At 35.7% G+C, this 27,456-nt stretch overlaps 1 protein-coding gene across 6 annotated transcripts in view; it reads right to left on the reverse strand.

Annotated features, from left to right (window-relative positions):
* DACH1 (dachshund family transcription factor 1) overlaps positions 1-27,456 on the reverse strand; it is a 353,381-nt gene that overhangs the window by 113,630 nt on the left and 212,295 nt on the right. For 3 of the 6 annotated variants that reach the window (XM_050978232.1, XM_050978226.1, XM_050978239.1), the window contains exons 4-5: positions 4,296-4,451; positions 3,585-3,757 (exon numbers count right to left, since the gene is read on the reverse strand). In XM_050978232.1, the coding sequence (XP_050834189.1) occupies positions 3,585-3,757; positions 4,296-4,451 (329 nt within the window). The remainder of the gene's footprint in view (positions 1-3,584; positions 3,758-4,295; positions 4,452-27,456) is intronic. The other 3 variants (XM_050978249.1, XM_050978250.1, XM_050978246.1) reach the window with 1 other exon arrangement.

Genomic DNA, 27,456 nt, shown 5'->3' on the forward strand with positions numbered 1-27,456 from the left:
CAAACATGTTGTACTCTAATTTCAAATCTGTGCTGTTGTTTCCAGTTACAACTACAAACTCTGAGATGAGTGATTCAAAAACTTTTTAATTTGTGGAAATGTTAATACTAAGGAGAAAGTACTTCAGTAAAATTAGGGTTAAAAAAATGAGTCAAACCGTAATGAAAATAAAACCAAGATGTCTGAAAATAATAGCAATAAAAAACTGGAAGCTATAATTCTAATAACAAACAGTTTCATGAAAGAGAGCAACTCCACTATTTATCCATTCTTGTTAAAATAAAGAAAAAGGAGGTTTGACCTTCTCACTTACATTTATTCTTGAAGATATTTATTTTGATTGTAGTATAAGTTATTATTCATAAACATTACACTGCCAGAACAAGGTTTGAGAAGTATGCTGATTACAGTTGCCTGCTCAACTACTCAGTGCATATAGTTCAGTGGACATTAAAATCACAGCCTCTGACTATGCCTAGAGAAGAACAGGTAAATTGCCAGTGACATTATGTCCATCCTCATGGGAAGAAAATCACCTAATAATGACCTCATGCTTTTAAGTTTGTGGGGTTTATGTTTCAATCCTGTTCAGTATCAAAAGATAGGAACATAATTACTTAGCTGTGCTAGCTCTATCCACGTGACCATGCTCCTCTGCAATAGATAATAACAGAGGATATAAACCTAGACATTTGTTGTAAAACAATGGGGCTGAAGGAATGAGTAGGAAATGTTGTGCTTTCCTTAGCCCTTACAGTGCTGTTGAAATAACTATGTGCAGCAAGATCTTACATTTAGAAGTGAGTTTTGAGTGACAAACAAAAACTTGTGTTTATGGATTCCCCTGTAGTAAAAATTAATCGTGAGCAATAACTTACAGGCCTTGACTGAAGAAGTCATGACAGCACTTAGGTAATGTAATGTTCTACATAAAGGACTCAAAATCCTCAAGTTACTAGTGCAAACTTCAGAAGAAATCTGTATTTCATCCTCTTATGTGCACACTTTTCTAAAGAGAATTTAGGTTAATTTGGTCATTTAAAAACATTTCATTGAAATCCAGATATTTTTATATTACGGTTATGTGCAAACCAGATGGGAACATGAAACCTGGTTTGTCAAATAACTTGCACAGGATGTTATGCCAGGAGTTATGCAAAAGTTGGCAGCTACAATGAATATTTAATTAGCATGGATATGAGAGCTGAATTTTCAAAAATGACATTGATACATACTGTAGATTATTAATACAAACAAATGCTCAAATAAGCAAACTTGTGGAAACAAATTATGATTTTCCAGTTCTAACATGCTGTTGGAATGCTTCAGAAAGCCTAAATTGCTAGGTACTTTCAAGGTCTTCACCTAGATTATAAGGAATCTATCTCTGCTAAAGGAAATTGACGAGTTACAAAAATTGACTTGTTAAGAAGTAAACAACCCCCAGGATAAGGAAAATTTTCTGGTATGGGACTGCCCACAGTTATAATAATATACACAATTATATGATGACAGGAGGTCCCTTTCAGAGTTCAATAGTTCTAAACCTACTAGACAAGTTTAGATCACATGAGCCAAAAGTACTTCTCAGTTAAGTGCTTCCTGGGTCCAGCAATGTTCCCATAATGGGGTTAGATCTGTCAACAGAGCAGGACCTGCTTTCCACAAAAGGAAACCATTTTTACATGGCCTTTGAGATATGTTGTACTCAAATGTACCTGACTGGTAACTGGAGACAAAGACAGTGGTCACACTGCAATACGCTCCCACAGACATATTTAAATGTAGGCCATGGTAACTTAAGCAGCTTTAATAGCTACAACTAATTTGTAAATCAGCTTTACAAGCTAGAAGTCAGCTTGTTAAAGTTTAGAAACAAAAGGTTACCAATGCTCATGAAGGTCAAATTTTATACTCTTACATATGAAATAAAATAGCTCATAGAAAATGAAAGGAGGGAAAATAGCATGAAAATAGAGAAAACAAAGTTTTGTTGGCACAGTAATTCATATGTCAGGTGTCATTTAGCATGTGCTCCATCTCATTTTCATTTTTTAGATACCCCAGTTAGGACTGATGGCCACTGTTCCAATTAAGAAAATAAATTTAGAACGAAATAAAGCACCACGTGTGTTCCAGAAAATATTAGTATCATGTAACTCTTACTAAACACCAATCACATAAAAATAGGAAAACAGAGTTGCAAAAATCACCATGCAATCAGCCAGTTAGCAGCAGAGTACTTATATCCCCAGCACAGGGGCAAGATGGAAACCAGGGTGGGATCTAGTCTTGTTGGCATACCATCTAAACAAGCAATTCTTTTCAAACTAGTATCTTAACTCCTCATGTCAACAAAGGTGAGAAAGGCATGCCACCGAAGGCCTCCAAAGGAGATCCTAGATTTGGAGGTATAGGTGACTAAATTAGGCCACCAGATCATATTTTTTCTAGGTCAATAAAAGCATAATTTGTTGACTTTTAACTGAACAGTTCTTTGCGGTTCTGTGCTTGTTAGGTTAAAGAAGAAACGTGCACCAGTATGTTGAATGTCTTAATAAAGTCAGACCTCTTCACTCCACTTAAAACATGATGAACTTCAAAACTTTTGTAGCTCCTGATTTGAAGGTCCAAGAGATTCTAAGTTTACCTAATTTTTGTCAAAGAAATTGCATGGATGGACCAATTTCCAACACAGCCCTGAAAATCTACATAAACTTGCCTTTGCGCGTCTATTTCTAAGATACATTAGATAAAAGAACAAAAGTTTGTGTACTTTCTCTTTCTCATTTGTTAGACCTAAAGCAGCACAAGAGGCAAAATGTAGATATCTGAATAAAGATCAAGTGATAATTACCTAATGGTAACAGGAAAGTGTCTTTTTAAATGAAATGCTTTAAAATGAAAACAGATCACCTTCAGAAAAGGAAGAAAAACCTTTATGCCTCTGGTAAATGCCTCTGTAACCAGATTAGTTTAATAAAGGCCACAAACAAAACCTAAAACAGGTAGACAAGTTCAGATGTCAGATATTTTTGAAATATCCCTATAATACTACACATCTGGCCTGCAGATTACTGGGACTGTTCTGCGCTACTTCATTCTAATTTGTTCTGGGATTTGGCAAATTTAGTTTCTGCACAGGTAAAGTATCAAACCTTTCAGCCTTCTTCAAATAATTTAGAGCATTTCAGTTCCAATGCTAAGGTTTTAAAATTGGAAGAACAATCTCTTCTAATTTCAGAGTAATTTTTTCCGTGATATCTCAAGAAACATTAGATCACAGACTATGAAATACAAGCAAAAGACAAAGCTGTGTATGAAAATGCTTCAATTTGAGCATTGCTTTAATACTGATTTAGAAAGAAGGAGGGGAACTGAGATGCTAACAGTGGCCACTGGTAGCCTGCTGTGCTCTCAGAGTCACCAACTTAGTCTTCTTTATTTACTGACTTTGTGACTTACCTTAGAACATCTGACACCTACACAATTCACCTTGACAATATTTATGGTGGTTGGGAGCGGGCCACGATTTGGTGCCTTTTGGTTTGGTTTGGGCTCAGTTTGGTCTGTTCTAGAGTTACCTTAATAACAGATGTCTCCACTCTGGAGGGAGGGCTCTGCACTTGTGCTGCTGCTGCCATGTTGGCGATGGTGCTGAGGTGGTTCATCTGGCTCATTGCCATGGTGACAGAGGCTGGAGGTAGGCTCACAGGAATCAGCGGGTGGGGCATCATCATAAAAGGAAGTTCCAACCCTGTTGGGGGGAAAAACAGGGAAACAGGTTCATGCATCTTTCCTTAAGCACTGTCTTCTTTTTCTCCTGATGGACAACATTCAAGTGACAGGTGACAAGATGGTTCACATTGCAAGAAAAAGCAGCTGTATGTCAGTTCTCTTCTGAGAGATGCAGGGGTGAATCGCTAGCAATCATGGAAGGTTTCTAGCCACAACGAGAGGCTACTAGACCTCTTAGTTTGTTTATATCTGTGTCATGTATGATATCATTGCTAAGCCATGGTTATTTATTAAAGTTTTTGATATCTGCTGTAAGGTGCCTTAGCAATGCTTCATTATGCCACTGATGCACAAGTTAGCAGTTATTTTAAGTATCAATTTTACTGCATACATATTTGTTCTTTACTGCCTCCACTTCCCCTGCTTAATACTCTAAGGGAAGTATTCCAGTATTCCGCACATCCTTGATTTTTTTCATTGCCTATTTATAAACACCAAAAGAAGAGAGAGGAACCAGAAAACTGCTGATGTTAGTGCTGAAAGATGTCAACCCGTACCATTTGGCAGAAGGTGGTTCTGTTGAAGAGGGTTGAGAGGATGGCTAACTGGAACATTATGCTGTCCAGGCAAGTTGGGGTGGTTAACAGAGGCCTGTGATCCTTGGGTGGGGGGAGACTGAAGTTTTTCTTTATCCCAAGAACCATCACTGCTGCCTGTGGGGAATGAATATATATTATTTGGATGAATGAAAACTCCAAATTTTCAATTTCTGAATTTGGAAGCAAGGCCAGCATTCTAACTATTTTTTGCAAGTGGAAATTTATTTTTAATTTTCTTTTTTAATATGTGGGCTGGGGGAAGGACTTTAGAGTTGGGGTTTTTTTCCACCCTCTCAAAAAGGACTGTAAAAATAACTTTTTTTAATTAAGAGGTAGCATAAACCTAAAGTATTAGAGTCCTGCTCATTCACATGAAGTCTGTGTTTTGCATATATTGTACATATATTTTTCTCATACTTAGAAAATAAAACTATATATGGCACTTTTTAATATGTGAGAGAATATTTTTGCCTGCAAAATGTCTAACAAAAATACAACCTGTTATGCCAATTAAAATTAAACTACAGTTAAATTGTGTCCCATATTTGTGAAATTAATAAACATTCTTTGAAATAATTAAAAAACTTAATTTATTGAGGGCACCAACATGCATATATTTATACTTGGCTGATGATTCTATTTTGTATATTAAATTTTTATTTCATATTATTAATATAAATGTGAGGGATTACATTGATTCTTGCAGTCTTCTGGTAGTGGAACAGACTAACAGCAAAGAAGAATGGAGACAACAAGTATTGACATGAGAAATAATTCATTTCTTTGAGAAACACCCTTTTTCACTACTGCAGACCTCCTCATAAAAAATACCCATAGAGTTAAATAAGACACAATTAAAAAACAATATGATACAGTCTGTATAAAGGAAAATAATAATTAATATCTCATTATTAATTTGTATATTTATGTGCAGTGAAACGGTTAAGATCTTCCAACCTGACAAATTGTATTATTCTTGGTGTGTACTTACATATAATGCTGAGATTGAGTCTAGGTATGTTTATGCATACACAGTAATCTATACACTCAGTGTATGAGTTTATTTACCATACACAATCAATAAACAATGTTTGAATATATTAATAAATATGGATATATGCATGCATTCTCAGCAGTATTAATATACCCATCAGCAATATATGATTGCTTCCTTTTTCATGTAGAGCACAATTTCAACCTCCTGACTTTGAAAATGTCTACAATTTTCATGGGAGCGTGTCTTGATAGGGACTTTAGGATAAGTCAAGATGTATTCGATCTATGCTCAGTTTCTATTTAGCATTATGGATTATAGCAAAGTGCATATTTCTGAATGTTTTTCTACATACATTGTACTCTTTAATGAACAACAGAGCCTGAAAAACAACAGGAATGGCACCACCTCCTTCTTACTTCAGTAGAAAGGGGACAAGCCTATTAGTTTTGACATATTTTAACATCGTTTTCATTGGATGACAAAAGCACAGAAGTTGGTAGAATTCCAATTTAATTTCTCTAGATCTATTAAAAACCTGATTGTAAAAGCTGTACAACATAGTTTATAATGAAAAATACTCCATTATTGCCATGATTTTCTTTCCCTAGTTACTTCAGGAAGACAGTTAAAGCTCAATATAAATTCTAACTCATTAGCTCAATACTGTCTCAATCCCAGTATAAATTGTTCAGAAGTAGGTAATGAAAATTCAGTCCGAAGTCTCCCGCAATCAAACAAAGCAATTTTATGAAACAATGAAAAGAATCAATTATATTAGATACTTTTATTATTTTACAAGAAATTTTCATAACCTTTATGCAGTGAACATACTTGAGATGGTAAATGCATGATTCCAATCTCATGACCTCTGACAAGTGAACATGTTTTCTTATATTTTGACAACTAAGACACTCTCATAAAGCCTTAACTCACATTTAAATAAATAGTAAAGCAGCTAAATCTTATCTGGAAAAATCTGTTTTTTCCTTTTAATTTCATATTCTCTAATTTTCTGCTTTTTACCACTGTGATGTATGTATTTCACTCCCTAACATCCAAGCCTACCCCATCCTCCTGTTTTGCTTATCCCTTCTGAAGAGTCTATAGCAATCCATTGCAGCACTCCAGTTGTGGAAGTCATCCCACCATGTCTCCATGCTGGCAACTCTGCCACAGTTTTCCTGCTGCACAATGGCTTCCAGCTCCTCCTGTTTGGTGGCCCTGCTGTGGGTGATGCTCTAGATGCATTTCAGCTATGGATCCCACCAGCTTTTTGAGGGAGACAAGTAATTCCTACATGACTATTCTTAGGTTCTTCTGCAATTCCTAACAAATCAATAAACCACTTTGCAGTCTTTGCCACCACATGGCTCTCCATCCTCTACATCCAGTGAGATGGCAGAGCAAAGTACCTTGCTAAAACACTGTCCTTCAAACACTGCTGTGCCTTGTCCAGACATCTCTAATGAGCTTGATTTCATCCCTTTCCCCCTTTAAATCTAGGTTAAATCTCTTTCAATGATCCCTACTAATTCCTGTTTCCCCTTTGAGCCAGGAGTAGCATCTCTTTTATATATCTGAATACAAATAATACATAAATATATATTAGTAATTATATTAATATTTGTTAGCATTCTAAGGAAGATGTTTGCACTTTATATGGCTGCTGAATTCAGTAATGAGATATTTTCATTATTTTTATCAGCAAGATCTACTACATCGCAGTTAATTTCATGTTACATGCTGATGTTCGATATGGAGATGGAGTCAATTCTTCTGTGACCCTTCCTAACCTGGTCACAGAATTTTGCAAGGTCAGTTATAGTTTGCCAATTACGGCTCTGCTTATGTGGCTCAGAAATTAGAGCTTTTCTAAATCAGTACTTTTTCTGCCTCAAAATTACAGTGTCTGCTGTTTTAGTGTGATATTGAACCCAATAATAATTTGGAAGAGAGAAGACAAGTTTCAGAAAGCCAAAGTATCAAGGCTAGCATTTAGTGACAGTGTCCTTAATACTTGTAGTCTGGGATCAACTGTTAAGATCTGCTTATATGGAAAATGATTTTTAGACTCTATAGAATCCAATCCATTACATTAGAAACCCCTTTCAAACTTCTGACTGTCGAGCTCCTGAACACTTTAAGTGAACAGAGATACAAAAAGTCTTGGCCACTCACTGCATTTTTCTTATGCTAGTTAAACAGAACACTTATCCTCTTAGAGGAAACAGTTATTTTTATTAATGTCAAAGCAAAACTAGTGTTATTCTTTAGACACTATTCGCTGTCTGCACAACAAAGTGCAAGCTACCAGTTCTGTCACTTTTTACATTCGGTTTTGATTTAATGCATACAGTGGTTTCAAAGAGTATTAAAAATCTGTTGCCTTCTTCCTCTTCACTTGTTGCCCTGCTGGAGGCTTATGTTTTTCCAGTTTCCATCAGTGGTTGTCAAGTCTTTGTAATAGGATTAAAAGCTTGGACACCTGATATCCCTGGGTGCTGCAGTTCACCCTCATAAAAGCTGTTTGCTTTAAATTGAGAGAAAATCAGTTTTTAGTGGCATAATTAATTAAATTATGCAAAGTGTTCCAGATTCAGCATAACACTTTCTGAAGCAGCAATTGGAAGCTCTACATTGCATTCAAACAGCATTTCAATTGATGCTGCACTAGGCTGACCATAGAGTACCATTTTCAAGGCTTTCAAGCACAAGGGATCCAATTTTGAAATGCAAATGCTTAATGTTGAGTGCTCAAACCCCATACATATGTACTTGAATAGGCAATTTGGTAGCCAACTACATATTTCATACATGATAGTGCTAATACAGGCACTCAAAAAATTGCAATGAAGTTCCAAATGTAAGTACACATGCTTAAAAACCAGGCTCAGGTGATCTCACATTTTCTCATGATGGACAACTCGACGGAACAAGAATGACAATACTTTTTCACAATTTAAAAGGCATAGTACAGAATCCATTGCTTTGCTCATCACCAATATTTCAGCACATATTTTCCATAATGTGAGTGTCCTTCTCCCATAATCAGCAGTTACACAACAAACCATTATTTGTACACTGAAGTGGGTCTGTAAAAGCCTGATGCCTGGATTATTTGTATTCATTAGTAGCACAATTAGGTAGCTAAGGATGGTAATAATAAATTGAAACAATTCTGGACTAGAAGGTAATGCAGCCAAGAAAAAGAAAATGAAGCAGAAAACTAGTGCACAATGTCAGCCTCACAAACAAACGCTGATCTAAATGTACCAGGTTCATTTTTATAATCATTCCTCTTATTTGCAGACTCCTTTTCCTTTTTTCATTCTGACCCCATTAGGATTCAGTTTGCTTAAAATTCTGTTTCCACAATGTGAGCTGAACAGTTTAGTTCCTGTGATAGTCAACAGGGATCCAGACAAAAGGTTCTGGAGAGCTGCTGAGCTCACTCTGTGGGAGACAGGCCTAGCTGTGGTCAGCTGAATCTGCATCTGGTGCTTCCAAAGATTACAGTGACCCTTCTCCCAGACTCAGGCACACAACTCCTGAGATGGCCAAAAGACTTTGAACCAAGTCTTACAGGGTTGATGAGTACCACACAGCACCTGCAGGAGGCTCCAAGGCTATCTGGAGGTGTAGATCAGGCAGGATGCTCGAGGATATCTAAGACAGCAGCATATATCTATGCCTAGGCAACCAAGAAAAGCTTTTTTTATTATAGGTGGTTTTTAGAAATTAAAATTAGGCTATCTGCCAGGCCCTTGGGTCTTCCCCTTTCTTTCATGTGGAAAACTTGATATTTTATGGAATTATACAGAACAATTCAAGTGTTTCTTTAGGCAAGTGAACCCCAGCACTGGCTCAGGAATAGTTTCAGGTGTCGTTATATACACAAGCAGTATCACATAGCAAAAACACAAAAGAGTCTGACTTCCCACTAACAACTCAAACCAGCTTTTTTTTTTGGTGTGCAACTGATCTCCTTTTAGTCTCATAATCTTTCTGTTATCGTCTGTGTTTGCTGAAACAATTTGTATCTCAGCAACAATTACCAAACAAAGCATCAGTATCAGCTGTGTTGGCTCATTTTTCTGAAGTGGACTATTCACGATCTGGGCTATTTATGTCCACTGGAAAATATGCATAATCAGTGTGCTAAAAATTGGTAATCTTAGCCTCCTGACAGTGAGGAAACCATTTCACAAACTGCCCAAATCAAATGCTGTTGCTTTAGTCTTTGAATTGTTATAAATTTGTGATTTGATTTCTATATAATTCTGTTTCCAAAAATCTGATGTACAATTTATCTGCAATATATGAGTGCTGTGAGACTGTATAAAAGACACATGCCTACAGATAAAGGCATTTTTATGAGGTCTCTATATTACTGTTACATCATTAAAGGGAAAAAAAACCTTTGCATTTGTAAACAGTATCTAATATTTTTGACACTTGGATTGCTACCTCTTCTGGGACCACAAAGTGATCAGGAGAGAAGGTACTACAACAGGGAAAAATAAGTTTCCCAAGTCTTCTCTGTAACCCTTTGTATTTGGCTTTACATAAGTATTTTTCTTTTCTTTTTTACCCCCTCAAAAGTTTTGCATTGTTTTGGGAGTTTTTGGTTATAAAATCATGTTTATGCTCTTAAATGGGCCATGAGCAATGTGGGCTCTTAATTAAAAGTGTTCATAATTTTCTCTAAAATAGTGGGCTGATGGGTCTGGTGTTTGTAGTTCTGCTATTATCATGACAGATTATATACAGGTGCAGTAGCAAATTAAAGAAAAAACCACACACGCACGAAAAACCCCTACCCTTTGAAAAACATTTTCGTACGGAAATATATAAAGGAAAAGCCAAAAGAACCTTTGGAATTGCATACTGTTTATTCTTTGCTGACAAAAGTAGTAATCTGAAAAACAGTGAGTAGCCTCAATCATGTAGACTGCACCATTCACTGCTCTAATTTTATTGCATGCCGGTTTTGTGGCAATGGCAAAGAAATTAAAACTGCACTTTGCACCATAAGCCAAATTTGTACCCACTTTTCTTTTCCCATATTTATGTTCTGATAATAAAAACTGTAGTAGAAACTGTTAATTCCAGGAAATAAGATTGAATTCTAAATGCTGAATACCAGAGTATAGGTTTAATCATTAATCAGGAAATACTGAATTTATATAAGTAATAAGTGAAAGAATTTTTTTACAGTTACAATGAATCTCATAGAATATAGATATTTTATACTAATCCTTCATTATTTCAACAAAAAAGATTAACACAGGAAAAGCTTTTTAAAATTCAATTTAATGAATAATGAAACTGTCCAAGACAACTGAAAGCTCAGCAACTCAGTTACAGGCCGCATGACATTTACCTAAAAATAGATTTTCCATTTGTCTCCTCTTACTAATACCTAACTTGAGCTAATTTCATAGATAAAACCCAGTTTATTTTTATGGTTATATGATCTAAAAGATAACAATGTGATATTAGATATGCAAAAATAAATGTGTGACATCATCAAGAAAAAAAAAAATCAGATGTGTTGTATTCACTGTGTTCAGGAAAATAAAAACTGGTCCCCATTTTCCTCTCAGGTACACCTGGTTAAATAAGTTAACTTCAGACCAGAAAGCTGGAAGTACAGCTAGTCCCTTAAGGCAGAGTTTTTAAAACATAAAGACTAATGAGCCATCAGAATCAACCAAAACCCACCAAAAACTACATTTTCCTTCTTTCTCAACACAATGAGAATCACAAAGCATTTTGCAAACATCTGAATTACAGTGGTATGTGCTTTTGTACAAAAATTGCTTGTTCAATAGATAATTAATATATTACTATATGCATTCATTGCATGTAATTGTGGATATGAATATTTTCTGTATGCTTAAGGAACAGGTAAGAGTAAATATGCCTGGCTAAATAGTCTATAGGAACATGTTTAGAACATTTTCTGAAAAATACAGGTTGAAGTTTTTTTAGCGTAAGATCCTTTTACTTTGGTTTATGAAGAAAGAAGCTATCCTCATTTGATTTGTTGGTCTGTATAATCAGTATAACAGAATAATGGGCTTCCTTTTTAGTACAGTGGAAACTACAACAGACAGGTCCAGAAACTTGTCCAAGGTGAAAGGCACAAGTTTAAGCTTTTGAGTGATTCATGCCTATGAGTAAGTGACTAATCTTTCCTGAAAACATGGATTTGGATGGGATTTTGTAATCAATAACTACACTGCTCTGATACAGGCAATTCTTCAGTTGGTGTGGATCCTGATTTTTGATCCTTATTACCTCTAGTCTGAGTTTTTCAGCCTCTAATTCTACATTAGCAGTGCTCAGAAACAAGAAAAGTAAACCAAAGCAATATACCATGTATGTATTCAGTGAATTGTGGTCCCCCTTTTCTTTCTCTTTAAAAAAAATTCTCAAAAAGTTCAGAAAAATAATAACCTAATTACTACCCCTTTAACTCAAGAAGAAAACTCCTGCAGCTTTTCAGGACATCTAAGTACAGCTGGCAGTTCTGTATAAACTATGAACTAAAGAAAAACAAATACTAGAAAATCTTCAGTAAATACACTGAAGTGCAAAAATTAATTGCATAGACAAAATGCAAAAAGTGAGAATGCCAAGCTTCCTAATGTCTTCTAGCAGATAGATGTAATTGTTAGCTACTCCACATTTTGCCCCACTTGTTTCAGCTGTGTATTTTATCCCTAATTTTTTCATATTTTTAAATATGAAAAAATAAGAGAGGCAAGATATATTGGTCTTGAAAGCAAAAATTAAAATTGAAATTAAAAGTGAGAAGGCCTCTGCAAAATCATGTTCAATCTATTCCAAAGAAGATGCACCAGGGATGCAAATGCAAAGCAGGGAGGTTGACGTATTACAGCAAATCAAGTTTATTGATGACTTTTTTAAAAAATTGCTGAACTGAAGAGGAATATTTTGATTTCTAGCACAAATGCTGCACAAACTCGTAACAGTACGTTGGCTCAAAAAGAGTGCACACAGAATGCCTTCTTGAATGTAATTTTTCAGATTTTTTCTCAGTGAATTTTTTTAGTCATTTTCTTAGGAAGAAAGGCTAAATTATCAAAAATCAGTCCTTATTAATCAACAGATTAATATCCAGTCTTAAGCAAAGTTGATCACAAGGTCTCTTAGCAATTACATCCCTGTGCTCTCCAGGAAAACAAATGCAAGTTGGCTGCACGAAACCCCACCAGCTGCAGCAAGTCCCAGGCACTCTCCAGAGCACATGGCTGTGCTTCCCGTTCAGGGAAAAGGAGACTTATGTTTGCCCAGATATGGGGCTGGACACAGAGGTTTCCGAATCGATGCTGGGTCTCTTCCACACTAGAAAACTGCTGTGGAAAAGCCCAAAGGTAGCACAGGTTCTGAGGGTCACAGAGCCATTTCCCCCTCCTTTGGGAAGCAGGTGCTAACTTAAAGCTTTGCAAGGAATTGTCTTACTTTTGAGTTGCCTGCACAGCTTCGAATTAGCTCTGTCATGACCATTCTCATCAAGTCCCTAATTTTTAGGTCTTATATATTCCTTATGTAAATATGCAGCATGTAATAGGCCCAAATAGGTCTCAAAGAAATCCAGTGATTATGATGATGATGATTACTATTATTACTATTATTATTATTATCATAATTAAAAAAATACCTTTTCCTAGCTTGTAGGTGCACAACTTCACTATTTCAATGTTATTTGATTACACGTGTCTGTATCTGTGTGCACATCTCTACCTTTATGTCTCACACACACACAAACGAAATGTGTAAATAGATAAATGGTACAACAAATTGTGAATTAGAGTTTTACTAAAAACATCTGCTTTTCACATGCTTGGATTTGTAAATGGAGCCTATTCGTCCACCAGCTCAAAATCTAGTATGATCAGCCTAGCAAACAAAATCATAATGTGTTTCCTTCGATCAAGAATAACTTGTACGTTATCTTGTGTTCGGCGTGGAGTGAGAATCATTATTATGTCTCAGCTGCTACTCAGCACTTCATGCTGCTGCAGTAACTTCGTTGTACACTTAAGCCTTTAGTTTTTTTTCCTATAGTTCCATGTCCCAAGACAGATGACCATTTCATTACTTAAAGGAGGAAATCTTACCTAAGAGTTTATGAGTCTTGTTTCAGGACTGCTGAAACTGCCTCTGCATTTGATATATCATTTTCTCAGGATGACAATGAAAAAGTTACTACTAGTATGACTAGTAATAGCAGTAGTAGTCTAGTAATGACTAGTTATGACTAGTAATAACAGTAGTAGTAGTGTCTACCTAGAGCAGGTAGACACTCCTGGCCCCAAAGGGCTTAGAGTATGAAAATACTGAAAGAAACAAACACATATACACAGACAACAGGCTAGAAGGAACTTCCCTCAGTGAGAAGGACCCACACATAATTGCATATTTGTTTTAATTGCTTCTCACAATTGGTTTTGTTTATGAAGAAAGGATGATTTTCTCTGTGAGATTTAGTCTACCACCATTCTCTATTTCTGTACTGATACCCTACTCTACTCAAAACTGCTGCTGGTTTTTCTGACTGAAGCCTTATAAAAATGATCAAAGGTAAAATCTACACACAAAGGCAGCTAAAAGTATGAAATTGGATTAAGAGGGTAGGAATGTGAAATTGATACATCTTAAACAGCAAATTTCTCAAATATTTCCTTGGACTTTTGTGACTGGCGGGGGGAGGAAGGGTGTTACTACTTTCTAATTAATTTTTTTGCTTTGTTTCCTTTTTAAAATGAAAATAAACCACTATCTTAAAGTTATTCAACACAAAATATTTATTTACTTCAAAAGGTCACTGTTACCTATAATCATCTCTAGAGGCAAAAATTTTCACCTAATGTGGAAGAGACAAAAGCGTAGAGCCAGTGTTTGACAAAAAAATTGTCTACTGTCATTAAATTATAGCATGTTATGATAATTTATTCAATATTGGCTTTACAGTTGCATCTTTTTTTTTTTTTCTATAATAGTTCTAGGACAAGGAAGTTCACCTAAGCTATTATACCAAGATTTAGTACTCTGAACTTTACCAAGCCCACATGAATCTTATTCATTGTAGTCATTCCTGTATCTTATATCAAACTGATTTGTGAAGAATGCACACACATTTTATGTGTACTTTAAACAATATCTTTGACTGCGTCTTAGACAAAATTCCTAGCAAGGAATTTACATCCAGATCTCATTTAGCAAAAATCAGAATGTTGCACTCTTTCAATGGTCAGAGAAAGACATAAACACACATCTTACTATGTTTCTTAGCTCCTTCAATCTTTCTTCATGATCAATAACTCATCTGATCAGAGATGACGGGAGTTACATAACAGGAAAGACAATAGGTAGCCAAAAAGTGCTTTTTCTTCACCCTGCCTTGACTCAATTTGTGACAATGTTCTCCAGGTCAGAACTGTGGGTACAGTTTAGAGAAAGGTAACCTCTGCTGCCAAGTCTCATGCTTTCTGAATGGGCAGTATATAACTTATGGCTATTATGTAATAACAAGGTAGGCTAGATGCCCTCTCAGCAAGCTGTGTTCAGTCCTCTGCACACCCAATGGATAAAGATGTTTCTGTGTGTTAAATCCCTCAGACTTAATCCCTACAAACAAGATGATACATTAGCAATTCACATGGATCAGCTCAGTATAGAATGAAAGAATCATTGAATGATTTGGGTTGGAAGCAACCTTAGAGACCATGTAGTTCCACCCCCTTGCCATGCTTGGAGGGGGTTTTATCAGCTATTTGTACGTTACCACTCATCCTAAGTTTCCCAAAACAAATACACCTTAGCTGGAGGTCTGGATTTCACTATGGTGGCCAAGAACCTGAAAATTGCTTGAAATTTTTCCTACTACTGGATCTAGCAATGTGTTTTATGCTGCCTAATTAAAACAAACAAACAAAGAAACAAAAACAAACATGCTAATTTTGGATGAAAAACCATTTAGGCTTAGACCTTGAACTAAAATATTGGACAAGGGGCTAAAGTTTTTCAAATGCTTCAGGAAAAATTATGCAAACTTTTTTTCAAATTCCAGTAAGTTTTTTTATTCTGAATTAAGTTTTTTCTTTTTCTTTAAAATGGAAGCGAACATTTTTTTCAGAAGTCTTTGTTTTTCCAAACAATCTCTCTAGTGTACAGTCAATAGAGATTTCCAACAAAAATAAAAAACTGCATTTCTCATTTTTAAATCAACATGACATGAACCCACAGACAAATTGCTAACAGATAGCAATCATGCCAGAAATTAAATCCTAGAATTCAAATTTGGCCTAGAGGCCATAAGAAGTTAGAGCTGTGTTCCTAGAAACGGAATTACAAGTAGAAGCACCTGACACCTGCAGAACTTATATGCCCCAAAAGATATAGAATATATAATTCCACAGTTATATTCTAAAACAGGAAAATATCTGCAAATTATTTTAAAATATGTTTCCCTTTAAAAGATTAAGACAGAAATCCTGTTTCCACTGAAGTCAGTGACACTTGATAAAGGCCAAAATTTCATTCTGGTTGCTTTGGTGTACCACTCTGAGCACAGCTGAGTGAGAAGATTCATGTCCTAATTCAAAGTAGTGCTCAGGCATGTTAGCTCAAAGGATGTACAAATGCTAAAAACTGGCTAAAAGGTTTATCATCTTGTGGTTAATCTTTCAAGGGATAAAATGTGTTACTTAAATATGAGATAGATGATAACTGAATATTTGTCCTGTAAAATGGTTCAGGAAAAAAGAGAATTTAAATATCTAGACTACCCTTAGTTTCCTCAGGGATTTCTATGCAGTCTTCAGGATTGACACTGTGTTAAAGTATTAGTACAATTTTTCAAGCAGATTAGTCTGAACACAATGCTTTGAAAAATTTAAAAAAGAGAACAGATAGCAAATGTCACTTCTTTAGTAGCTACAAAATGCAAACTCCAAGTGTTTTAACCTAATGAATAAATGAGTTTGTCCTTTATGTATAAAATATAGTTTGTGTTTGTTGCACAAGTTTTTTAATAATAGATGAATTTTAGGTTTGCTTCAACATATTCAATACAGTGTGATTAATTTGGTTTTTCAAAAATGCAAACTAGACATTACTGTATTACTCTGCAAAATGCACAGCTTGCAACATTATTGTCTCTGTGGGATCTTAAATTGAATTGTAAAATGTGTCTTATTTCCAGTTTGATTTATGTAAGAAATTTCAGTGGATAATGCCCTTTTTGAAGTTTCAGTGCTTTCTCTAAAGAAAAAATACATAACTAAAAATCATGACATAGCTTATTATAAATCACAGCAAAGTTTTATCCTTACTTAATGTTTCACTTAAAAATCATATACTGATGCTACATATTAGATTAAATTCAGTGAATTAACTTTTTTTTGAAGCTTCGTATTATGACAGATTATATAACGCATTTTTGACATGTTCTGTGATTTTATTGCGATATTCTAAGTAATTACCAAATCTCTTTTTCTCTAAAAAAGCTTTCCTGTGCCCTGAGAATTAATCTATGATACCATTTAACTTGGCTTTTTGAAGTAAATATCACTAGATAAAAAGCCAGCTGGTTCTGAATAATGGGATACTTGAATGAATGTATTAGTGTTTGAAAATGAGAGTACAAATCTTTTAAAAAGATTAATTTCCATAAGAAAGATAGCTCACAGATCTACAAAAGAATAAATTCAAAACATAATAAACTGGCAGAAAGAGAGGTAGATTAAAGTAAAGGCAGCAGCACCTTGTTATTGCAGCTGTTGTATAGCAGTGATTCTGTATCAATTACAACATTTGGTAAGTATGGGCAGCCTCTTCAAAGGCTTCAGCATAAAGCTTGAACCCGGAATACACAGAACACCCTATGTAATAACTTGAGTGATTAATTTTTTTTCTTAACAGGACATAACTTTTGTTCCTAACAATTGAGTCTCTGGGAAGTGTTACAAAGACGCTTCTGACTTTAATGGGAATAGCTAACACCAGTTTTGTTTTTTTATTAAAGATTTGGATATGAATTTATCTTTATCATGGAAAGAGCTTGGCTTTATCACCACACACAAATGCTGACATCAGCACGTAAGCTGACTTTTGTTGTCCTATGGACTTTATTTTCAATATCCTGTTTCAAAATATGTTTCCTTGAATGGGTCTAGTATTCTGTGCACACAATTGCTTTGGCTAAATATTAATGAAACAAAGTTTGCTGATGCCACTAAATACTGCAGGTTTGCATAAACAAATGCTGAGCCTCAAAGAATTAAATCATACTGGAACAAACTTTGAAGTACGTGGGGGGCGTTTGTTTTTTGATGATGGGATTAATCTAGTTTCCATCAGACCCACATGAAGTTTTTCACTGGTGTGGTGGAAGCCAGTTTGCTCTTAGTAACCTCTTCTGGGCAAGCTAGTGATTTTGTCCAGAAACAGTATCCTCAAATGATGCTACAAAGCACTGCATTAGTAAAGTGCAGGGAACTACGTCTGCCAAATCCAAAGAACAAACAGCAAGATTTTCTTCTATGGTAACAGGCATCAAGTGCTGAAAATGCCAATATCATTTAGGCAACAGGAGTTAAATGTTCCAAAATAATGTTCTTTTCTTGCAAAACCGCTGGAGAGCAGGTTTCCCAGACCTGTGTGTCTGGGCCACACCAGTGCACCTGCAGGAGAGTAGCATGTTTCTAAACAAGTCCAACAGGCATTTGAAACACAACTGTAGAAATGTCTATCCCAGTCAGACTCAGATGGATTTTCAAGTGATCAGAACTAGGTATTCTAGGGTCATCTTAATAGCAAAATGTAATTCTTTCCTCCAAAGCTTGAGAGTATTAAAACCAAAAGAAAATATCTGAATACTGGAGGATATTTCTGTTTCTATCCTGACTTGTTCTCTGTGGAAGCTGAATTGTTGTTGCTGCTGAAACCTAGAACAATGAATAAGGGCCTGAGGGCAGACTCTCAGATATTTTTGTTAAAAATTTTAGATAAAAATTTTACAAATTATAACAGTGACTACTGATGACACAGTCTATACCTAAACTGTACTATGTATAAAAACTTGCATAATTCTTACATATGTACTTAAAAGACAAATTTCAACATACTTTTTAAACGCATGCTAACAGAAAAGTTACAAGGAACACTGCAATTTAAATGACATTTGTAACTTAAAAGTTGCAAAAATATTCAGAACTGGACCAAAATACCTAATCCTGAACTTCCATTTTGTTCTGATATTTTTTTCAGTTCAATTCAGCATATTTTGGTTTATATCTTGTCTGATATGTTTATGGACTTATTAGATATATAATACACATTTTTCTATATGTGCATACTTTCTGCATCACTATAAAACATTTCTAATTTCAAGTTATCATATTTCAAATATTCTTTTGCATTCCATATTTCTTAATTTTCCCATCTCACTAACAAGTGAAATGAATGCAGATCCTGAAATGGTGACATTTCACATGGAGTGACTAAAAGCAGACACTGATGCAGACTACCAATGACCCACTCATATGAATACTATTCAAAATAATAGTTGCAAAATGGGAGTGAAAGCAGAAGTTTGGTATAAGGTCAGATGATCAAAGGTAATAATTAGTTAACAATTAGAGTTAATAGTTAGTCCCTGACAGTTGAGCACAAGCAAGTGGCCATGCTGTACGACCATGTCACCCTAGACTTCAGCTATGCCAAGAGCACTGCGTGGTCAGCAGAGCCCCATAAGGAACGAATTATTAAGCCATGATGACTCGCAGATTTTCTTTCAGATGCTCATCCCCCTTGTCAGAGATAATTAGAGAAATATTCTGGTGGATATGCAAACACACAGGACACTTGTGTGCACTATAAATGTCAACTATAGCATGCTTTCTGCACTATACAGTTACCTTGCAAGGCACAGAAATGCCTACTGCCCTGACAGAGAATGGCAGACTTCAGTGAAAGAAGAACCAAGTTGAAAGACTAGAATTAGATCTGTGCAGCAGCTGCAATGACTCATCTCAAAGATCATACTTTTCCTCCATTATTTTAATTTGCTAAGTCAAATAAACTGCCAGGCTCCCTTGTACACTTTGAGAACACTGCAGGCCTCCACACAGGAATGAGCTTTCAGTGATTAAGAATAATTTGAACCGAGTAAATGAAAGTAAAAACAAATCAGGGAAGTATTTCAAGATTAAGGCAAATGTCTATTGCAATACAACTGAAAGGACTTTAAACATTACAAATAATTCATTTTAGAATTCGGTGACATTTACTAGTCTTTGTTAAAACTGGCTGCAAAATGTTTACAGCAATTTTCTGAAAGCAACTCCAGACTCTTTTTTAATCATACTACTTTAGGAAAGCTGCTTTTAGTTAAAATACAAAAATCGTAGTTACAAGGTTTCTGCAAACATAACTGCCATTCCATTAAGGAAATGGCACAGCAAACAGTAAATAGTGGCCCCAAGGGAAATGTAACTATTGATTTTATTACTATGTTGGTTGGGTTGTATTTGCAATTGTCAACTCTAATTTTAGGCTATGCATTAAGTATCCTCATAATAGCTTAAGGAAAAGAGCAAATATTAATTAGAACATATTGATAATGTTTTTATAAGTCTTAGATTTAGTGCTTACCAAGCATATGTTTTGAAAACATACAAACCTACTTCTTGCTTGTAAACGTAGCTAATAAATGAACAGGCAGAAACTATAATTACATGGATTAGATGATACTTTTTTAGCATCAAGCATCTTCTAGATGCAATTACTTTAAAATTAAATTGAAGTGCAAAGACATTTCTTATTGCACATGGCTATGCTATGGCAAATAAGATGGAAGGCACTGATAAAATACAAAATTATAAATACAGAGATTGATTATGACTTTCATCCCAGCAACTGTTTCTTGATAGTCAGAGTCCCATTCACCATTTAGTCTCTAAGCACAGATGCCTGCTACACACAGAAACTGCAGAATGGGTTATATTTGCAGATACTACTAAAGGTAATTCGTGTCCTCTTTTTCCTAGCCTTAATTAATTTAAAACAGTACTTACATAAAACCAAACTTATTATACATTATCATTTGTTCCTGATAATATCCACATGCCCTTAACTTGCAGAAGACTCATGAGTCACTTTGGTGTTATACTGAAAAAAGAAAGTAGCAGACAGATTAAAGTAACCAACAGAAAATAAAGGCTTAAAGCTGCTTCTTCCAAGTTGCACAATCTTCCTATATGAAATGACATATGGCAAGTATGTGGTGATGGTAATTTCAAACAATGCAAGACTGATTGGACAATTCACAGGAAAAGGATTTCCTACCCATATGTACTTTGCATTTCAGTTTACAGTGTGACTTGCACAAAAGGTACATTACAAGTGCCAGCTGATGTAGCTGACACTTCAGAAAAATCAATTTCTCATAAATTTCTGTATTTATTAATAAGGATAAGATGTGTTTAATATCTAAATATGTTTAGATATGTTAATGTGTTTAATATCTAAAGGTAGATATGAGAGTTGACAACCCATACAGTATTGTCAACTCTTGCAATTGTATCACCAATCCTGATGTCCTTCATACTTAAAAATGTCTGCTACAAATACATTACGATTTTAGCATCTCAGTTTAGATCAAAGAAAAATTCATTTTTCTTGCAGTAGTGTGATGTAATATCCCAAATTAGGGGGACCTCCCTGTGACTGGGTGAGCATTACCATCTGAGGGACATCTCCCCAGGCACGACCACACTTGCAGCCCTGCCAGGGAATGCAGGTTTTTGGGATGCAGCTGGACATTTACCCTGGGTTTATCTAACATTGTTGTGAAGCTTTTTTCTAAACCTTAAGAAAGTAGATGATGAGCACATGAGTGTCAAAATACTATTTTTCAGGCAAATGGTTTGCAACAGTTCTCCACCTATCCCAGAATCAACAATATACAAACATGCCACTGCTGTTTGGGGGGGTTGACAGGTTTCTCCTATTCTCTTGACAGAGGAAATAAGGACCTTACTGAATTTTTTCCTGCCCTTACCCACACTATCCATGTGAAGCATGCATAGGGACATAGATGTGCTTCACGGGATGCAGAAAGGGCGTATCTTTGTGGCTCACTGTGCTCTTCTGTCATACCCAGAGAGAGCAGAGCTCACAAGGTACCACTACCACCGCTCTGTTCTCCACCAAAGCAGAGACTCTTGTAGAGCTGGTCTGGGAGCAGGATAAGGAAAGGCTTTCCATATGTATCCTCTGCAGATTATACAAGTTGATAGCCTCTGCAGCAGCCTGAAGGTGAATAAGCTGGAGTATGTTATGTTTGGCATGTACCAATGCACGCAGATGTATAAAAGTTCAAGGACCACATTTGTTATGCGAGTATTTATACTTTCTTTCCTCCCAGGGGACACCAAGATCTTAGTCTATTAAAGTCTAAATAACACTTAGGTGGAGAGTGCAGAGTGGATTGTTCGTGGTCACCTGATAAAAGTAAACTTCCTTATTCATATCAGTTACTAAAATCTGTGGGTACTGATTCCATGTTACTGTTATGTATATTGTACAGATGTATCTTTGCTACCAAATATTTAAAGTGGACATAAAGATACACAAATGAAAAATAAACCTAAATTACAGGGTTTATTTCCTAAGTTATACATTTTCTGACATGGTAGAGAAGCAATGTAAGTACAAAATGTCTATAAGAAAAATGAAATGAAAACTTTTAACTGTGTAAATGTGACTGCAATGCCAGTTAAGCTATTTCTTTTACAGTGGATTTTATACTTCAAGCAAATGCAATGTTTTTAATAGAATAATTTCTTGATGCACATATAATAATCAATACCCACAGTGTCTGGACAGGCACTGGAATATGGCTAAAATTGTTTATCTCAATATTATTTCAATAATGTTTTTCAAAATAAAATGCTTCTGTAAATGAGGACATTATATAATTATTTGAAATTCTTAATTAAGAAATATTGTTTCTGTTATTATTGTCTAACAAGACCACAATGTTGCATCATTTAACAGGCAGGCAATAGAAAAAAAATCCCTTTGAGTGCAAACCTCTTTGTGTATTAAGCAAGCAAACCCATGTAAGTTCATGTTTAGCAATAATAACTGTATGCTGTTTCTCAAAGAAAAATTCACTGTGGCCATTTCAATCATGCCAGCTGTTATTACCAGTATTCTTGTTAAAAGTTTGAATTAGAGCAGGAGAGACTGTAATTTACTTTTTTTATGCCATAATATGTATATATATAAGAAGAAGAGAAGTAAGAAAATGTCAGTGTTATTTGAACCAATGGAAAAAGTAAAGAAATAAAGAAACCTGCATTTTGTTTTACTGAAGTAGCATGAACAAAGTCACTGATAATTTAAACAGGGTTTATTTTTTACATACTCAGAAATAAAAGTGATTACTCTCAGAGAAATCTCTGTTGTGGTGATGAGGAGTGCACTGTCCCTAAAAGCTTCAAATCTTCCCCTGCACACCGTGACAGAAGTTCAGGGGTGATCTGCTGCTCAGAGACACATTCTACCTCTGCTAATACAACTTTCTGCCAGTACAAGATAGCGTTGATGAGACTGCTAGTTTTCTCCCAGGGAGACTGGGTTATATTCCTGGAAGCAGCTGAAATTAGAGGGAGTTCTTCATTTTAGTGAGGAGGTTAAAGCATTCCAGAACACACATCGCTCAACTCACAGGAATTTGGAATGTGTTGCGTAAATAGCTCTAGCTGGTGACATTTTCTAAGGCTAAACAAGCTGCTCAGAAAAATGGCTTGTGCTGAGTCTTAGAATTACTAGTAAATCAAACAACATCACAAGTTCACTACTTGATTAACACAAGGTCCTACAGGGAAGTTTAAAAATAATACTCCTAATTTGATTTCAGCATATGAGCTAATCACCCTGAATGCATTTGAAAAATGTAGAAATCAGAAGGGTTTGACACACAAAAACCTTCCGAAAGAAACTCCGAGTTTCTCTTCCGTGAACCGGTTTCTCATACCACAGATGGCAGCCCAGGAGGGGAAATGAGTTCTGCAGACTCACCACCCACCGGTAGGGGAAGGGAGGGAGCACACACTGAGGCTAGTTTTGACCCTACCCCCCAGAATACCAAACAGAATTGCTCCAAGTCACAATTTCCTTCTTATGCTGCTCCCAGGGCAGCATGCAATTATGTACTGCAACTGGCTTAGGGCAGGCTGGGTCCACAATTAGTCTCTTGACCTTGCTGAGACTAACAGTATGAGTAAGGTGAGCATGACATATCTATCTCTCAAAATTCTCAATTATTTTATGCAACTAATGTAACAGTAATTTCCCCGCATCTTAAAGAAATTGCTCGCTATCATAAAGAGAGCCTTGCCTATAAACTTAACTAAAAGGTCAAAATGATAGTTTTAATTCAAAGTTTCCATAGCTTTCTCGATAAAACGAGTATGAATATAGATTGTCGCTTTATTTCTACTTTCCATTAAAAAGCATAGGATTTTCTTCTACTTTCTGTAATAGGTTTATTAGTTATAGCTCTATTACAACAATACTCAAGGAAGTTCCATTCATATCATAGACAATTATCTGTGATAAAGCTCATGGCAGAAACTGTAGATGGAATAAATGCTGACATGGGTACATTAATGCACATGCCACTCACATCGTGTCAGGTACAGCTACCCCTTAGGTTTGAAGATACAAATGCTCCTTTCAGCACTTTGGCATATCTCAAGTAATTAGAAGCCATCTGCTGAAATCTTCCACATTCAATCTCAAACAGCCATCTTGAAATGGTTTGGGCTTTATGTCACGCTGGAGGGCATACCTTTCCCTCCCTCCATGCTCAGGCTGAAAGAGGCCTCAGACAGTGAGTAAGAATGAGATCATGCAGAGAAAAAAACACTGCCAGGAGTCTGACCTAGGCTGTCCAATTAATTGTCAGTGAGTTAAAACAATGCAAACTCATTAAACAAATAAATACAAATCCAAACTTCTACATTAAAGATGAAATGTGGGTCAGTTTGGGACCCAATCATTAATCAAATAATCTACAATAGCCAATTAAAATAGAATATCAGGAAGAACTGAGGCAGGGAGAGATGGCTCAGTTAACCATAGAGCAAGCACAATGTGTTTCTTCTCATCTTGTAGCCAAGATGCAACATACATCTACTGCATACAAGTAATGGGCACAGAAGCTGGTATCCATGGTTGCAGAGGAAGACTTTTCAGGGCAACATTAAAATACCACAGCAAACAGAACTCCATGAAAAGTCACTATTTTTTATCTTCCAGTCAGAGAAGCTTCGTGAGTGGGGTTGCAACCTTTCTGTAACACCTGCCTTACACACACAGCAGAAAAAAAAATTATTATTCCTTACATCTAAAAGGTCACTTAATGAGACAGACATAAAGAATAAAACATGCCACAGTATAGACTTTGAATGATTACTGATTTCTAAACCCATCACGAACATGTGATCACAGCTCGGTGATATTTACCGTAATATGTATACAATACAATACAGTGAGGGAGTCACCATGGAACAGTAGCATACAATAAATAATAAATGGAGAAAATACCCAATCATAAAGTTGAAGAACATTTCAGAGTGCACAATATTAATGGAGATCAAAAAGGCAACTAACCCATGTGTAATACATGAGTAATGAGAAGTAACCTCCAGAACTTCCATGTAAATCAGTTAGTTATATAGCACACTGGGTCAAGGTTTAGTGAAGCAACTTCTCAAAACCATAAAAATCACTTATTGGAACAGCTGACTCTACAGCAGTAGGATGAGAAGATGCTTTTTAGCAATCCTGAGCAATTAAAGTTGTTGTTTTGGCCAGTGACTATAGTTGACTTATCAAGAGCAGTCACAGCACCATAATTTAGACAGCTCTCACAAGACAGGTGTCACAGGTGTGACAGTGTGGCCCTAAAAAAGCCCCTAAAAGATTATAAAGTCCCTGAATCTATTTAATTTCAAAGGTCAAAGTTAGTCACGAAAGTCGCATTAAGTCTAGATCCCTTTCTACACCATCTCTGCAATGAGGACAACACTGAAAAGTGGAGTCAGTGTACTGATATGCTTCAGAATCTCCCACACAGCTTCAGTTAAGAATGTAAGCATGTATACTGGCAAATAACACACGGGCTATTTAGCATAATCAAAAATGAAAATACTCAAGACTATGCCAGCTATTTTTTAGTTAAAATGAAGAAAATTTATCAGTTAGGGAACATGAAAGAGTACAATACAGAACAAATACTCTTTCAGAAATCCACACAGAAATTTTGTATATGGTTTTGAGAGGACATATTGCTCAGAAATCTAGAATATTATAAAAAATATTGTGGGATTTTGCAAATGGCTATTGCCTGAAATTAACTTTTTACAAGAGAGTTTGCAAAGAACTCTACTGAGTTTTCAGAATTTAACACAATTATCTAAACATCCCCAGTCTATGCAGCTTTGCACTGATATCCTTGAGTATAAATCCTGCAAGCACATTAATCTTCACCTGTTCAATACAATTTCCTTAACTACACAGAACCCTACAGCAAGTGCACTTCTCCTTATTCAAATCACTGCAGTCATACCCCAACAGTGCTCATGGCATATTCATTTTTGGCTGACGAACCAGCAAAACTCACCTATCTATTAATCAATTAGTATGTCAGATTGAAGCTGTATTGCAATACTATTTTATAAAGCCAGTAATAGATCTATCTTTCCTTGACAGAACAATTAATAACATGTTAAAGGTGGTTCCTGCACATAGGGCAAATTTCTGCTTCTGACCACAGAAGTATCCAGTTGAGCCCTGGCTGAATCTCCCCCAGCTCATCCCATCTGTACATGGGATGTGATCCCACCTCCACATGCTTACATAAATAGCTTGTCCCCATTAATAAAGGCCTGGAAGAATCATTTAGAAAGTGAGAAATCTAAAGACACTCAGAGGGTGAACAGAGAAGCCAGAGGTGTTAAACCTTTTCCATAACCTCCCTTATGCACCATAGCCAACAACAGGAGCCACTGAGCTGAAGCTTACTAGCTGCAGAATACTAAAAGCCAGGAGCCTCAGGAGAAATCCCTTCAAAAGGAAAATGGGGTCCACTGCTAGGCAGTATTATTCAAAGACCCGGGAAAAAAACAGAAACATAAACTCAGTGCCTCTAGAACTTGGTCAGTAGCTGCAACCACAAAAAAGAAAAAGCTACACATCTACTAAAATTGCCTCAACTATGAAGTTCTGTAATTAAAAGTAAAATCAAATAGAGAAACGAGGAGCAGATGTTGGTTTTATTTCTGTATGTTGACTTTATTAAGGAAACACTTCCCCATTCCCCTCCCCCAAGACATCCTTTTCTTTCATTTATGTGCTATGATTCCTATTATTTTCTTTTCCCACTAAACAACCGTAACCTTCATCAGTACAATGAAGCCATTTATGTCTAAATTCTTGTTGCTCTTGGGATTTTTCTTTATGTGTGTTGTAATTGTTGTAGTTGATTTATAACTTCTATGTCTCTGATGTAAAATGGAAATAGAATACAATCTTTTTTACTCTACTCTGATTAACACCTGTAAGAACACAAGAGATATACAAAAATAATCCTTTTTTTTTTTATAAAAGAACTCCTACTCTAATTACTTTGTTTTAGAAAGCTACTGAAGACCTCCCCTGATAGGAATTAAACCAGCACCCAGTTGGTGCTTTATTGTCTTTTGAACAAAATGATTTATTGTTTGTAGTCTGAAAGCAAAAAAGGAGGAAAATTACATTTGCTTGTACCAGTAGCCTTATTACTCGTTCTATACTATTCTTTGAGGATTACAATAACCAATATTATAATGGTACCATAAATAGTTAACTCTAACAAAGCTGCTTACAAAATAGCAGCGACAACTGAGATCACTGTACCTCATGACAATTTAACCTTAGATGTTAAATCTTGTGTTTCTTACCTCAGCATGACCTGCTATAACATTCAAATTTCAATTTATCTCCTACCCTAGAGTCTGGACATAAGTGATTTTT

This window comes from Serinus canaria, chromosome 1 (genome assembly GCF_022539315.1).
Source record: "Serinus canaria isolate serCan28SL12 chromosome 1, serCan2020, whole genome shotgun sequence".
In the NCBI taxonomy this organism is placed as follows: domain Eukaryota; kingdom Metazoa; phylum Chordata; class Aves; order Passeriformes; family Fringillidae; genus Serinus; species Serinus canaria.